Source organism: Perca flavescens, chromosome 2 (assembly GCF_004354835.1).
Source record: "Perca flavescens isolate YP-PL-M2 chromosome 2, PFLA_1.0, whole genome shotgun sequence".
NCBI classification, from domain to species: domain Eukaryota; kingdom Metazoa; phylum Chordata; class Actinopteri; order Perciformes; family Percidae; genus Perca; species Perca flavescens.
This window is the reverse complement of record NC_041332.1, coordinates 24,704,352-24,719,789: the sequence shown is the minus strand read 5'-3', so window position 1 is coordinate 24,719,789 and position 15,438 is coordinate 24,704,352. Positions and strand designations below refer to the sequence as shown.

Here is a 15,438-nt window from a genome sequence, read left to right as displayed (position 1 = left end):
CATGTAAAATATTAAACATAACAAAAATTATTTATAATTTAAAAGATTTATATATTTTATTCCCAATGCCCTTTTTGGGAAGGACATTGGAAATTAGCAGTAGGTATAAATGCTGTGATACATTGCATTGGATACTTGTATAGTGTATTTGTCCCTATCAAATAAACATAAAATGAATACATTGAAATCAAGTGTTCTTTTTTCTTTGGGCTGAGATAAATAACACATTTAATCTATAAATATATAAAACAAAATAATGGATAGTCTTGGATGAACAATTAACACACAAATATAGGCTAAATGTTAATTAAATAAATGTAAATGGTAATTGAATCTATGATTTTGTTTAATTTATGCCAATTAAAAATGAACATGGCAGTGTGTTTCAACTGAATATTAAAACCTTTTAGCTTCTGATTTTTCTAAAACACATTTGCATTCTTCTTGTGTTATTTTTTATGTTAGATGTTGATTATCTATATACACTTTATAAACCTCTATGCTTCCGTTATGTTCAAATTAATTAACAGATTCAAAATATTGTGCATACACATTCAAATAAAATGATGAATAGAGGAAACAGAAAACATTGCCCTTTTTGTCTTTTTTGTTTTTGCTATTACCACTGAACCTCTAGCTATATGCTTTCTGCACTAATGAGCTTATATTAGATGTCACTAGAGGTAATGCAGAACAGAAGGTCTCATTATACACGGATAATTTATTTCTACTCATATCTGTTTCCATCCCTTAAACTCTGGCAACACTTGGGAAAACCAGTTGGGAAAGATCTGAGGATGATGATTAAACCTGAATAGGAGCGATCTCATGCACATCGGATTGGCTGCTAGAAACACCCTCCCCAACCAGCTGCTCTTGAAGATGGCTGAAAATATGTTTATAGATTTGGGATTTGTGTTGCTTTTAGACTGATTATATTTAGATCTGCAAAACTTGAGTAATGCACTTTCTTCATATTCCATAATCTTTTTAAAACTTAAATCTCTGAAACTATAATTTTAAGACATTGTTTGGAACAACATATCTACAGAAAATTATAATACAACATGTATATACAATACAAATGTTCTGGTGGCATATTAATGGGCTGCAACTTTTCAGCGGCTGTGAATAAATATTCCTTTTCGTATCCCAATCGTAAGCTTTTTTTTTTTCATCAAAAATTATGTAGTTCATAACTACAACTAGTACATACACTACATATCATTTTCTCTCAACTTTAAGTGAGTAAAAGTGTCTTGAAATTTTTTCAAATGTTCTCTCTCTGACTCTCACATGCTGTGTGTCCTCCACTCCTGTCTTACTGGTAATGGATGATTTCTCAGACAGAAGAGTCTTCGCTTCTGCTCTTCCAGACCTGTAGTGTTTAGTAATGACTCGCAAGACATAAATCTTAAGGTGGTTGCCTTTTTTGACTTCATGGCTAAACATCATTTCCTGTTGCTTTGGTAATGTCAAAGCCCTCCATCACATTCAAGGTTTATTGCAAATGTTCTACATTTTATGATCAGAGATATAAAAAAAAACCCACCAAATTGACAAAGACAATCTCACCTGGCAATCCCCACTGCAGTATATCAAACACACTTACCCATACCCTCTAATACTGACTGATATGTGATTACCATGTCATGCCTTGAAGGATAGGTTCATATTTTTTCACGTCTGTCTGAAACAATAGTCAGGTGCCCATATGTTCATTAGAACAGGTTTTTCTTGCAAAGGTACAGTCTTTTTATGGCCAGAATTCCCTGTTTGTATTTTCATCGACAGTGTTTCCCTGTGGAGCTGGAGGGTGCAAGGCAGACTTGAAAAACTGTGAACCTATCCTTTAACATTAACACAATAGGTTGGTAGATACATTTATATTTTCATGTATCACTTTTTCTGAATAAGCACGTATATGCGTTGTAGCAGTATAGGAAATAAAAAAAATATATTTTGGGGGCAACTTTTACCTCCAAGGTCTATTAAATCGGTGCATATACTAAATTTCAGGGGCACTTTAACAAAAATAGTAATACAAAAAATATTTGTAATAGTAATTAGTGAATAAGGTTGCTGTTTTTTATGTCAAATGAGCCCAGATTTAAATGCATACAATAACCACCACCTGTTGCCAACATGAGTAAATAAAAAGCATGCTATTGGTACTATCGGTGCATTTATATGTAACAGCGCTATTTGTTAGTTAGAGAAATTGGAGACGTAAATGGAAAATAAATTAATTAAAGGAAAAATAAAATGATAGCTTAATGTATGATTAGGATATTAGCCTGAATTGATAAAAATAGGCTATACATTTTTTTTTTGGGAACTATTTTTGTCCTTCACTCAAATGTTTTCAGGGCATTCTAAGATTTCTTTTGCCATTTTTGCCCTTTGCCCCCCTTAATTTCCAACACTGCGTTGAAGTCTAACGCACCATATGTGACAAGTAGGAACACAGTGCGACTCTCGGAAGCTATAGCATGGAATATCTTCACTTTCTACACTGACTGCACTGTGATAACATTTATCATCAAGTGGCTCAATTTAGGCTGCAGTTATGCAAGGTTGTGTTACAGCATTGTCTATATTTTGAAGTCTGACATGATGTTGTGTGCTCTGTAAATGTACAGTATGTTATATTATAAATAGTAAAATAACCTTGTTGTTTAAACTGAACATTATTGTATGACAGGTTAGTTAATGGTCACTGATGTAATACCTGACAGGCCCAAATTCCTTGAACAGCAAACTGTCATCAACGTTAATTTCACTTACCTTAGAGGACAAAGAGTCTATTGTCAAGGCCAAAGATTATGTGACGTCATACGTGTGTGTGCAGGTTTATCCTGCACAATATGATTCATCTGTGTTTCTTGGCCGTTAAACAATACAAAAATCTTGTGCTGTCAGTTATATTCATTTCTTTAATTTTGGTTTTTGTGTTTGACATTAAGGTTTTTTTTGCATTCAATTTGAAGCTTAACAACATAGGCCACTGGTTTTAAAAAAGGAAATAAAACGGAGGTTGAGACTTAAATGAGACAGTGACATAACAAAAACTGCCTGCGGTTACAGTAGCTACTTAAAGAGTCTAGGAATTAGGTGTCATATCCATTAGGCTCATTTTGGTCAGTTTTCTTACCACAAACTCATGTCCCCTCAGTCCTTAGTGCTGGATCATCAGCACTCATGTTCTGCTAAATAGACACAGCGCTTTTCTGCATGGCTCGTCAAAGAAAAATAATGAGCGGGTAATGCATCTTGCTTCTGTGAATCATTTCCAGTCCATACTTTCCAGTGACATCTCTAGATGTGTACAAGGCTACCAGATCTACCAGAAACTAGCTTCACTTTAAAAAATTAACTCACAAAACAATGAGAAGCTATCATGGAAAGCAACAGCCTGTCACTCACCCTGAGTCTATGCACTTATCCTCCCTGCTTATTCACTCTCATTGTGCCAAAAGAAAACAAAAAAATAGTAAAGCAAAACCACATATGGTGCGTTTTTTTTTTTTGTCTTGGAGATCAGAACAGAACTTAGTGCAAAGTCATCTCTAAGGGAACCACGCACAGCTGACCAGCGCTGTTCTGGCATCATAAATTAAAGGTGAAAATAAAACAAAAACTAATAACCCTCAAAGTCACTGCAGGTCTGCACGAGAGTTCACCACAGTTCAGAACTGAGTTTGGGCACCAAAGACTTGCCAAATACTCCTCGTCTCCCGTAGTTCTCGTCATCCTTATAATGCGGCTCTTCCTTTCAGTCCCACTTTTGTCAGAGCTGTCAGAGTCACCTGAAACTCTGTTTCAATCCATCCATCCATCCATCCTTTCGTCCTTCTAAGAGTTCAGTTTAAGCGCTCCAAAGTTTCTTGCTTCTTTGCTTTCATGACTTCTGCTTCCTCCAGCAGTGTCACAGCTCCTAGGTGAAACAAGGCATCCCACCCTTGCCTTCACCTCAGGGTTCACTAAAAGGCCACAGACAGTGCATCTGATCGGAAGGTCAGGTGCTCCCGGTCACTTCCTGGTCTTCGACCACTTGACCTTTAACCCTGGTTCATGGATGCAAAGGTTATCTAACCTTCAGAAAGAGGTAAAGTGAGGGAGGGGATGAAGAGGACAACACAAAGAAGAGGGAAAAGAGATAGAAACAGTAATTTAATTCCATTTTGTTTATATATTGATTCAAATGCCAACTATGACAAAGGAAACATGCTGCAATTGTTGTGAATGGGCTGGAAACCCTAAGTGGACTTGTCAAGTGGCTCCTTCTAATTCATTAACAGTGGCAGTACACAAACAAATCCGCAGGCAAAAGACAAACAATGTTGAGCACTGCAGAAGAAAGAGGGCTCTGCAGAGATCAAGGTGAGACGACTGTCAGCAGCAGCACATGTTTTTAATACCTTGACAGGATGATAGTGTAATCCAGTTCAGAAGATGTGATATTTCTTCTTTTTAGAAGCCAGTTATATTTGTATTTTTTTTTTTTTATTTGTAATCCTCCATCGATACTCTACATAAACATAAACTGTTTTGAATATTTCACATGAGAAATTTCTGTTTTGTGTTTTTTTTCTTTGTGTGAGCAGGTTTCACAGACTGTTACCTTGGAAATGTGGGTCGTAGTTCTGAGTTAGCCTTAAGGTTGGGTGACTAATGTTTTAGGCTTCCAATAAGTCAAGATGTATGATTGTAAAATTTGCATTAAACTAATCTAAGAGCATTAATAAGAATGGTCTACACTACAAACCAGTCTAAAATATCTTTGATCAAAGCACACCCACACAGTCCTGATGAGTTTTTGTTTAGTTAGACGCTTAATTAATAATAACTAGTAAGTTTTTTAACTATAACTCTAAATGTTGCTTATTTAGTCACTAAATTGTCATCTTCTTAAAAAAACAAAAAACCATAAGATATGAAATCAAGTTTTTAGGGGTTTCAAGAACATGTTTTTCACTATCTGCTGACGTAAGTCTGTTTAGAATTTTTGACTTGCATTTAAAAGCTGCTGAGATAAGTGTCACAGATGGTAATGCTGCTGACCTTCTGCAGCTCCTCTCGTAGCCAGGAGGGAAGGGGCTGACCAAGGCGATGCAGCAGCTTTGACAGCTCCACGTTGTGTTCCCTGTAGTACCTGGAGAGATATGCATGTGCCTGATGAGAGGAGGGAGGGGGGGGAGATGGGAGAAGAGGAAGGGTGAGAGCAACATAGAAAGAAGATAAGCAGACCTAGTAGTGCCATAGTAGGTGATAAACAAGACATTAAGAAAGATCAATGATGTGCCACCATCTTTAGATCAGTTTATTTCTCCTCAATAGGACTTAAGGGTCACTAAGTGCCAAGTGGTATGAACAGAGCTAGGAAAAGAGAGGTTAGAGAGGGAGAAAATTACATGAAGGATGTATGAGATCCATTATCTCTCTCCCTTCTGTGTGCATCCCTCATCTCCCCATCTATTTTCTCTCCTCCCTGGTGTTCCCTTTATTTCCCTCGTCCTCATCTGTCTCCTTCTGTCCCCCTGGTGGACATTCAAATACAGTTTAATTACAGGTGACACTGAGGCGAAGCCATTGGCCATGTGTGAGCACATGAGGAAAGACAAATTGTATCTATGTGTATTTGTCTTCATGTGAGAGCAAATGTGTGATTCATTGTCGGCAGGTCTGCTCTCTCCTCTGTGGAATCAGTAGCCAGGACAAAGATTTATGGATTGGATTTTCTCCTTCTACCTTTCTCCCTGCAACCTAATCTCCACCCTATCCTCTCTCTCACGGATGGTGTGTCACTATTGAGTCCTCATAATTAGGTTGTAACTTTCTGGCTGGATCTGATTGGCTGACAGTTTCCACCTCAACGCTCCTGTCCTGTGGGAAATTTTGCCACAACGATGGAGGGGGACTATGTATCTCTGTCAGTCAGGCTGCTCTTTTTTATTTGTCTCTTTCTTTAACATTCCATTTTTTATTCTAATTAAAAATTTAAAAATTATTCCAAATCTATTCTAATTAAAATGTATATGTTTACCTCTGGCTCCATAGGAGGGTACTTTCTCCCCTTGCTCTTTCCCAAACATTTTGTCTTTCCTCCCTCAAGGAGCTGGCACCAAAAGCCCTTCTGAGGGTCAAACCTGAGAGAAAAGAAACCGAGAGAGACAGACAGAAGAGAAATCTTAATAAAAATGTAAATAAGTAGTGAGTTCAGTATAAATATATGGCAGTGTCTGTTGTTTTACTTATGGACTGGACGTAAACATCACTATCCATTCAACACACTCTGTCTCTTACGTTTTTGCTATCGTGCTACCTGTGTCTCTATTCACCTCTCTCACAATAATCATGAGTACAGTTTATTGTTTGGTTAATTTCCGTGATTATTTTACTTTTTATACTGTACATTGATTTTATATTGATTTACTATTTTTCTAGTATTATTAACAATACATTTATAAAAATGTTAAATATGATACAGTATGTCCTCCTTGTTTTTTTCCAAAGTGTGTTTCTTCAAAAAGCCCCAATACAATAACATTTTTTAAAAAGGGAGCTGACTTCTAATCAAAACTCACTCCAGACAAAAAAAAACCAGAGTGGAAGATTATCTGACTGTCATAGTTTACGGGTGTATGATCAGGTAAAGACAGTGATCACAACTTCTCTATTGTAAAAAGCAGACATTAGAAAATATGGCTCCCAAAAAGAGATAATAAAAATAAGAGATATAACTTATAATCACTTGGGGATGTACGTAAGTGCTTGAGATTGAACTTTAATTCATTACTATACTATAGTAAAGAAATGTGAGGGTGAAATATTTTTATAAATTTGATGTGTCTATAACGTATACATATTGGCTTTGTGAGCATCCATTGTGAAGCCAAACTGCCTCTCTTATTAGTAGTGTGGAAAGACTATTGCACCCCAGCAGCATGTTATGAATACCTCAGTAAATTCATGTGATTGTTGTCCTGTGTATATGCATGAATACATGTGCATGTATATAGATGTATGTATGTACAGTACATATATATGTGTCCATGTGCATGTGTATACAGTATGCCTGCACGTGTACTGTTTATTGGCATGTATGTCTATCTACTGCATATATAATGTAGATTTCTTAGTCATTTTCCATGCATGTATACATTTATGCACCTTGCCTTTGCAGTGTTATAGTAAAAAAAGAGGTAAAAAAAGATAAACATTATTTTTAACTGTTATTTGACAGATAGAGGACAAGGGCTAATGTGGATGTGAGTGAAAGATGCAAATATTGTTCTTTATCTGCATGCATCAGCGGGTAAATAAAAGAGGAAAAAAAAAGTTAAGTGGTTCTCCTTCAGTTTTCCTCTGACAGAACAGGAGGAAGAGAGGAGCGGGGGATTAAATAAATAGGCTTCAGTGTTGAGGATCTGTCAGACCGCTGCCATGTCAAAAGAATGAGAAGGAGAAAAGAAAGATTAGGCTTTTGTGTAACTCTGTCTTAACACACACACACACACACACACACACACACACACACACACACACACACACACACACACACACACACACACACACACACACACACACACACCCCTTCCTTATTATTCTGTCAAAATGCATCTCTTTACAAATTATTGGTATGCATGTGGGCTTGTGATTCAAGACAGAGGCACTCTCTTTCCCAATCTGAGCTACAAATTCTAGATGTCCCTGTCTGGAGATTTGAGGGCTTGCAGGCAGATTGCATTCTGATAAGTGGTGCTCAAGATAAATAAACTGTTTACCACTTCTCCCAAACTTAAAGGTCACACTGCAAAATATATAATGGAGAAGGAACTGAAGTAGAGCATCAAGTGGCCAAAGCTAATTCTCTCAAGTTGTATTAATTTGGTTGACATGCATATTTTAGGCTTCACACATATTATACATAACGATATCTGAAAACATTGGTTCTACAGAATATCTTATCTGTATTAAAGAATAAACACATTATGTTTTTTGTTTTTTTCTATTAACAACTATTGAGAATGTGGTTCCGTTGGTCAATTCTTTAGTGGCTACAGCTACATGAGAATGTATTTCCACATTACTTCCTTACAGTAAATGTGAGTAAATTACGAGGCTGTATTTGTGGCTACAAATAATTTTCTACAATTTCTCCATTTCGCACATGCTTTTTGTATCTGTTATGAAAGACTGCATATGTTTAGTTCATACTGTAGAAGTTACAGTAGCTATTTATCTTGCACTGGTGTCTTTGCTGTTTTAGTTCTTTCGGACTGACATTGTGCAGTGCACTAACCTTTTTAAACTTGTATTTATTCAAACACAGATAGGCAGGCAGTGTAAATGAAACAGTCAACTCACTGTTGAGATTTGATCCCAGACCAGCGGATTAGGGGCTGAGACTTCATCACTTTAAATTCATGTGTATGTAATACAATTATTATTTATGTACTTAAAACTTGTACAAGCAATGTAATCAGATGTTAATATTCCTAATATGTTGGAAGTGATGCCTAAAATATAAGTGTGAGGAGATGTAAGTGTCTGCTGTATCATAGTTTACCGGCAAGTTATGCATTACAAAAAAATACCTGCTGTGTTTATTGACACCAATAAATTATTCCTTTTCACAACATTGTTTTGTTAATTTGCAATTATACATAGGAATTCCTGCCATGCCCTCTATACTTAAATATGACAGAATTCCTTCATGTTTCTTTTCTCTTTTTTGCCTCATCATCTCTTGTTCGTCCTCTTGTATCCTCTCTAAGCTCTCCATTGGTACCACATACTACTCCCCCTTCCAAATACTGACAATAGCATAAAACTAAATGTGCGTAAAGGCAGAACTGCAATGCTCAAAGCAAGCAGCGAACTGACCATCTGCTATTGGCTGATCTTTGGTGCCAGGTGATGTCACTGTCTGTTGTAGTTTTCAGAGAATGACACCACCTGGCACCAAAGACTGGCAAAGAGGAGACGGCATGTTTAGTACCCCATTGTTCACCAGTAGATGTCAGGCTTCACACAGATTTGGGTTTGGAGTGTTGTTACAGCTTGAATCAGTACTGTCATTTCTATCACAGTGCATGCCAGGTGCCATTATGCCAGGACGCAAAGGGATGGAAGAGACTAAAGAAGAAAAGCAGAGAGACTTACGTAAGGGCCTGCGAGTAATTGAAATGAGGAGTGACACCTAGGAACTTCTGGACTTCATCCATCACTGCTGCAGGGTCAGTTCTCAGCTGATGGCCATCTATGATCATCACCTACACACAGATACATTCATAATGTAACACTGGGTACAGTTAACTAACTAGTTAGTGCATTACAATTCACGTAGATATTGGATAAGAGTAAAAGCATGGGGCAGCTTCTTTATTTCTAGGTATGCCTACCAGCAATGTACAAAGTGTTACTGTATGTAGTTCCCATCTAACAATGCAAAATATACAAATGTAGTTCCACTCCTCCTTAAACATCATTAAATCTCAAATCTCCTCTTTCATTCCCTTTCTTCAAATTATCATCTTACAAAGCCAATACAAGACTTTTACATGGCATACTGTATGATCGGTGCATGGGTTTGGTATTGCAGTGCAATAGAGCGCACCTGTGCCTGTGTCTGTGCATACCTGGTTGGCAGGGTAGTAAGTGAGCCACCTCTCTAGGTGTGAGGAGTAGAGACCGGGAATGAGACAGCGGCTCTGCAGGGAGCGGAGCTCGGCCGGTGCTCCCGGTCTTGCACTGATGACATCATAGAAGGTAAACCGCAGGGCTGCGTGGTCCTCGTGAGCTCTTTGATGCTGGGAAGGTCAGCAGATACAGCCACATAAGCTTCAAAGAATCCACTCTTATTGTATAATAACCTCCCCTTAAACATCAAATAATATATTCACAACTTTACATGAGACACAATTTTTTGTTTTTGACAAGGACATAACATTTGAGCTGCCCCATTGTCTACATTCATGTCTCATTAATCAAACAGACTTAAGCAGAAGATTTAAGGATCTTGTGACATTTCCCACACTGAGATATATAGATAAATCAGGCTCATTAACTCTACACTCACAGAGAGACATACAGAACTCATCTATACAGAGATGAAGCATGTCTTATGATGAAGCAGGCAGCTGTAAAAGGTTAAAAATAATACACGTGCAGTCACTGGCATCAAATACACAGCATTCTGTGTTTGTGTACATACCTGATACCAACTGTAGGCCCTGTCAGTGGGGTTGATGAGCAGAGTGATGATCTTGGCCTTGGGCAGCAGGGCAGCAGCTCGCCGCGGGGACTCTTCTGAGGGGAAGTAGTTAGCGCTCTTCTCAAACAGGAAGTCCGTGGTTACATTTGAGGGCAAGGGGAAAAACTCCATGTACCTGAGGCAACACAATTGAGAGGAAATGCAAATAAACATCCACACACTATAATGATACAAGCCTCACACACAAGCACCACAGCATTACTGCAAACTCAGTCACCTGGAGTTTACACATTTTTTCAAAGTCAGATTCAGTCAGAAAGTTATGTCCTTAATCTGTTCTTAGACAACGAGCCTAAAATAAACTTGACGATATAATTTTAATGACACATTTTCAGAGTTAAGTCTTTTCTGGATGACTTCGGAGACTGCACCAGCTGTGTCTCTGTCAGCTAAGTAACCCATTTATGGGTCAATTTAGGCAGCCATATGTCTGTTGGCTTATGTTTCCAGGCTTAAAAGATAATTTTGAAGATGCTTTTCAACTCCTTAATGTATCATTGAAGTCACATAGTACACATTAGTCTACAACAACCTTTAAAAATGAAAAGGGTTCATCCTTTTCACCTTAGATTTTGACTAATAAAAAGGCACACAGAGAGAATGAAATATACTGTGAGTGTGTGTGTGTGTGTGTGTGTGTGTGTGTGTGTGTGTGTGTGTGTGTGTGTGTGTGTTTGAGTGTTTGTTCTTACCAGTCAATTCCTTTGTGGTAGTTATTGGTGTTGAAGAACTGGACCTCCTCATAAGTCTTTTGACTGGGGAAGTTACTGGAGATGGAGGGATGCATGAGTAGGAAGAGATAAAGTGCTGTCGTTCCTGGAAGAAAGGGCATAATTCATAACTGGCTCGTTAATTCAGCTCAGCAGAGGGTAGTCTGCGTGTGTGTGTGTGTGTGTGTGTGTGTGTGTGTGTGTGTGTGTGTGTATACGCCAGTATGTGTGAGAGCTGTCATCCACCGCTCCATACTGGATGATTTTTTCCTCCGCAAGATTTATGTCTTGCTGAGAATACACTGTGTGTGTGTGTGTGTGTGTGTGTGTGTGTGTGTGTGTGTGTGTGTGTGTGTGTGTGTGTGTGTGTGTGTGTGTGTGTGTGTGTGTGTGTGTGTGTGTGTGTCTGCAATGATCACAGGCCTCCCCATCAAATGATTCAAACCAATTTGACACCAATCAGCAGTGGGGCTCTGGTCATGCCCTCTGCCTCACCCTCAACAGCTCTCTTTTCACCCCATTCCCCTAACACTCACCCCCACGCATCCCGTAACATCCCCCCTGACCCTGTTTCCTATTTGCTCTAACATCTCTGACATGCGAGGTATACCCTGCAATAAAAGGAGAATTTATTGTACTGTAGTTGTTGTCGGGCTGCTAATGTTGCTATTGTGAACCCTCCTCCCATTTAGTAAATCATCACCTGGTTAATTAGCAGCATTACGGGACCTCTTCACCTCTCACATCAAACACCAGCAATTAGAATTTCTGAGATCACATGAAGGCAACACTATGGATCCAAGTAGTGATACAGATTTGTAATTATCTCCTGGTTTTTTTGTCTCTTTGACAGAGAGAAAGTCATAAAAGCAGAGGGTGGTAGCTCTGTATCTCTATGCATTTAAAGTAGATAGTATGTGGGTGGAAGAAAGGAGGTAAGAGCCTCCTCCTTTGTCTCCCTCTGACACGACCAAAGGAGCTAGGGGGATTAAATGAATGGGCTCTGATGTTGAGTATCTAAACACCTGGGCACACAGAAGGACTCTGCATGTGGATGTCTAAGTTTGTGTTTGTGTGTAGCTTACCTGTTTTCTGTGGGCCTATGACCATGAACCTGGGTAACCTGTCACAGGTTTTCTCTTTAGACCAGATGTCTTTATGTCGTTTGTCATCGCATGGGTTCTTAAGAGGCACAGACAAAGGATTAGAGGTTAAAGTAATGATGTATATATAAAACATGCATGCCCATATTTCCAGTGCATGGTGGATTTACTACACAGAATGACGTGTTTCTTAGTGTGTCATGCACACAACAAATCCCAGCCAGCATGGGCTCCCAACACACCACAAACTCATATACTGTACTCTGAACAAGAAAAATAGTAAACCAACTTAAACAGTCAAATCCTCTGATATTCATTGTCTACAACAAAATTCATGAATCACTTTTTTTTTACTATAAGTAAATAATAAAATATTGCCTTCTTTTCAGAAGTCAGCATGGTATAAAATTAAATCATCAACATTTGTACAGTACAGAACAAAAGAAAATATGAGGAACATTTTCCTATCACAAAGCTCATAAAATTTGTTTTCCTCCTGAATATTATCAAATCCACATTAAGAAAGAATATTTTTACACAGACATGCAGAGAAAAACACAGAAACACACAAGCCCATACATGTGGGCACGCAAACACACCTGCCAGAGCGGGTTCCTTTGTTCGGGAAAAAGCTGAAAGTACTTGTGTGCAAGCTGCAGCGGTGGGAGTGTGTGGAGTTTCAGGTTTGTCCACGAGCGAAGGAAGGAGGCCAGGTGGACAAATGTGTAAAGACCCAGTCGATCATTGCCATAGTTGGACAGGTGGGTCATAAATATACTGATCTAGGGTGGAGAAACAGAGACAGAGTAGAAAGGAAAAGGGAAAGGAATAGAGAGAAGAAAATACATATTGTATTGTGCAAAATGATGATAAAATCCAAATCTCATTTCCCAAGTTCCCATGTTTGTGAAAAACTGAGGCAGTGCAGTAAATCTAATTACTGTTGTTGTGGCTGCAGTAGAAAGCAAACAGATTATTTCTCAGTGTGTGATGGATTTAAAGTCACTACCAGAGCAGCTGTCCACCGGGTATCAATATTTGCTATCACTTTGCAAAGAGACATTCACTTTTTTTATGTAAGATTATACATTAACTTTCAGCGTAATACAATTTCAAGTATAAAGAGGAAAACAGATAAACCGAAACTGATGCATTCCCCACTCCAGATAGATAAAGCTGAGGAGGCAACACAATACTCCTCATAGCCACTGGGTGATGGGAGAAATGCAGCTACACACGGGAAAGTGTTTCCGAGTGTGTCGGTGTGTGTTCATGGCGGTTAATGTGTGTGAGGGCAAAGGAAAGACTCAGAGGGAGTGAAGGAGCGATAGTGTGTTGGTCCAGGCTATCTGTCGATGCCTCAGTGCTTTTATAGGCTGATCAAAGAGACAAGCTAAGATAGCAGCTACAGACAAATGCACGCACGGCACACACACACACACACACACACACACACACACACTTCTTTTGCGATTGGAGGCAGCTTGGGAACGTGAAGTGTCTGGACGAAACGGTAACATCAGCCATTAAGATATGAATTATTTGGTGGGTGTGAGCATCTGCGTGTCTGTGTGTGCATGAATGATTGTGTGTCAGAATATTTGGGAGACTCTATGAATGTGAACACATGTACATAGAAAGACACACACAAGCATACAACGTAAATTTCCTGGTGACAGAGGACTGTCGGTGCTACTCTTTAACGCTGAAGGTTGCAAAACGACACAGTGTCGGCGTGTGATGGATCAGCGTCCGGCCGACCTGGAGAGCTGTTCAGAATACAGATCGCCCCTGAATACTGGTGTGTGTGTGTGTGTATGTGTGTGTGTGTGTGTGTGTGTGTGTGTGTATGTGTGTAGGTGTGTGTGCATATGTGAGACACTGTGGGGGGGAGAAAGAGGTATCAAATTTGTGTGGCTAGTTGTGTGTGTCTTTGCGCCAAAGAACAACAGAGAAAAAACAGAGAGGAGCAAGGGTGTGCATGTCAGAGTCATTTTTCATGTGTGTGTGTGTGCGTGTGTCAGTGTAATTGTTTATGCATTTGTGTATGCCAGTGCAATTGTGCGCATCTGCCACCCCCTTCTTATCTTGTGCTCACTCTAAGCAAACCAGCGGCACCCCATCCAGCCTTGCCCGCTTTATATCAATCTGGTTGATTTTAGGGCAACAATGTGGAACACTGTCAAGGCATCACCAGGCACTCAACCAGCAACAACAGAAACACAAGGCAGTAAGAAATATTTGCTTGCTCCTCCTCTTCAATGATTCGTAATGTCAAAAACAGAAAAACCTCCCTCTTGGAAGCATGCACGCAGAACTTGGAGCACGTTTAGAAACGTGTAAAATTAAATCCGACAGCGTCTCACCAGAAACATCTATTCACATTAGGGATTGAGAAGGAATATTTGCATGCTGCAGAGGTTTTGGGGGGAAGAGATGTGAATATTATAAAATGACTGATACACAGCGAATGCAGAAAGAAATCTCACCTGAGTAAATAAAAGGCTATAAAGCATTTCAAAGTCTCCCACCTTTCCCTTTTTGTGTTGTTTTTGTGCTTTTTTGAAAGCAGGCAAGGTGATCAAAAAGTGATTTATGTTCCCTTCAAACCACTCAATACCCTATGATATCTGGCTCAGGCTGTAATGTGTATGTATGTGTGTGGAGAGAGAGAGAGAGAGAGAGAGAGAGAGAGAGAGAGAGAGAGAGAGAGAGAGAACTGAACATGGAACATTCATTATGGAGAGCTTAAGCACTGGCTGCCAAATTAAACAAAAGGGGAGAGAGAAGATGATTTGTATTTGTAATTGGAGAACTGCAGAAAAAGAGAAAAAAAAAAGGATAGAGGGTGGTAACAAAGGGAAAGACAGAGACTAAAAAAACAAAAAAGCCACATGAGAGTGTTAATCTCCCGACACAGTGCAAGCCCCTCTCTCTTTTGGTGGAAAAACTCACTGTTGGTAAGAATTCATTTAAGTGAACCATCAAAATGTTTTCTTTGCATAGGATGCCACATCATATTTCCTGAATATTGGATTGCTTTCAGTCCACTTTGTGCTTTTAATAAAGAATACTGCGCAAATAATTTAACAGCCGAATTGGGCTCAAATCATAAATTGGAACTGGACTTGGAGAGAAGTGTAAAAAATGGGAGAAATTAAGCCAACCCTGCAGCTTTCCTCTTTCATTCTTTGGCCCTTGTCTTTTCTTCTCATTGCTCTAAGCAGCTTCTTTTCATTTCTCTTCTCTCATCCTTTTAATGGCTTGCTTTCACTCTCTCGTCTGCTGCAAAAAGTCACTTTATATGTGTTTTTTTTCCTTTCTCCGATCTCATGCTGACCTAGAT

The 15,438-nt window shown here is 39.0% G+C and overlaps 1 protein-coding gene across 5 annotated transcripts in view; it reads right to left on the bottom strand.

Annotated features, from left to right (window-relative positions):
* Positions 1–2,916: 2,916 nt before the first annotated feature.
* ndst3 (N-deacetylase/N-sulfotransferase (heparan glucosaminyl) 3) overlaps positions 2,917–15,438 on the bottom strand; it is a 42,591-nt gene continuing 30,069 nt past the window's right edge. For 3 of the 5 annotated variants that reach the window (XM_028596911.1, XM_028596907.1, XM_028596916.1), the window contains 9 exons: positions 12,692–12,874; positions 12,075–12,171; positions 10,972–11,095; positions 10,220–10,394; positions 9,645–9,815; positions 9,169–9,278; positions 6,047–6,149; positions 5,065–5,175; positions 2,917–4,091 (listed from right to left, as the gene is read on the bottom strand). In XM_028596911.1, coding sequence (XP_028452712.1) covers positions 4,062–4,091; positions 5,065–5,175; positions 6,047–6,149; positions 9,169–9,278; positions 9,645–9,815; positions 10,220–10,394; positions 10,972–11,095; positions 12,075–12,171; positions 12,692–12,874 — 1,104 coding nt within the window. In that variant the 3' untranslated portion in view covers positions 2,917–4,061. Of the gene's footprint in view, positions 4,097–5,064; positions 5,176–6,046; positions 6,150–9,168; positions 9,279–9,644; positions 9,816–10,219; positions 10,395–10,971; positions 11,096–12,074; positions 12,172–12,691; positions 12,875–15,438 lie in introns of all 5 variants that reach the window. The other 2 variants (XM_028596925.1, XM_028596936.1) reach the window with 2 other exon arrangements.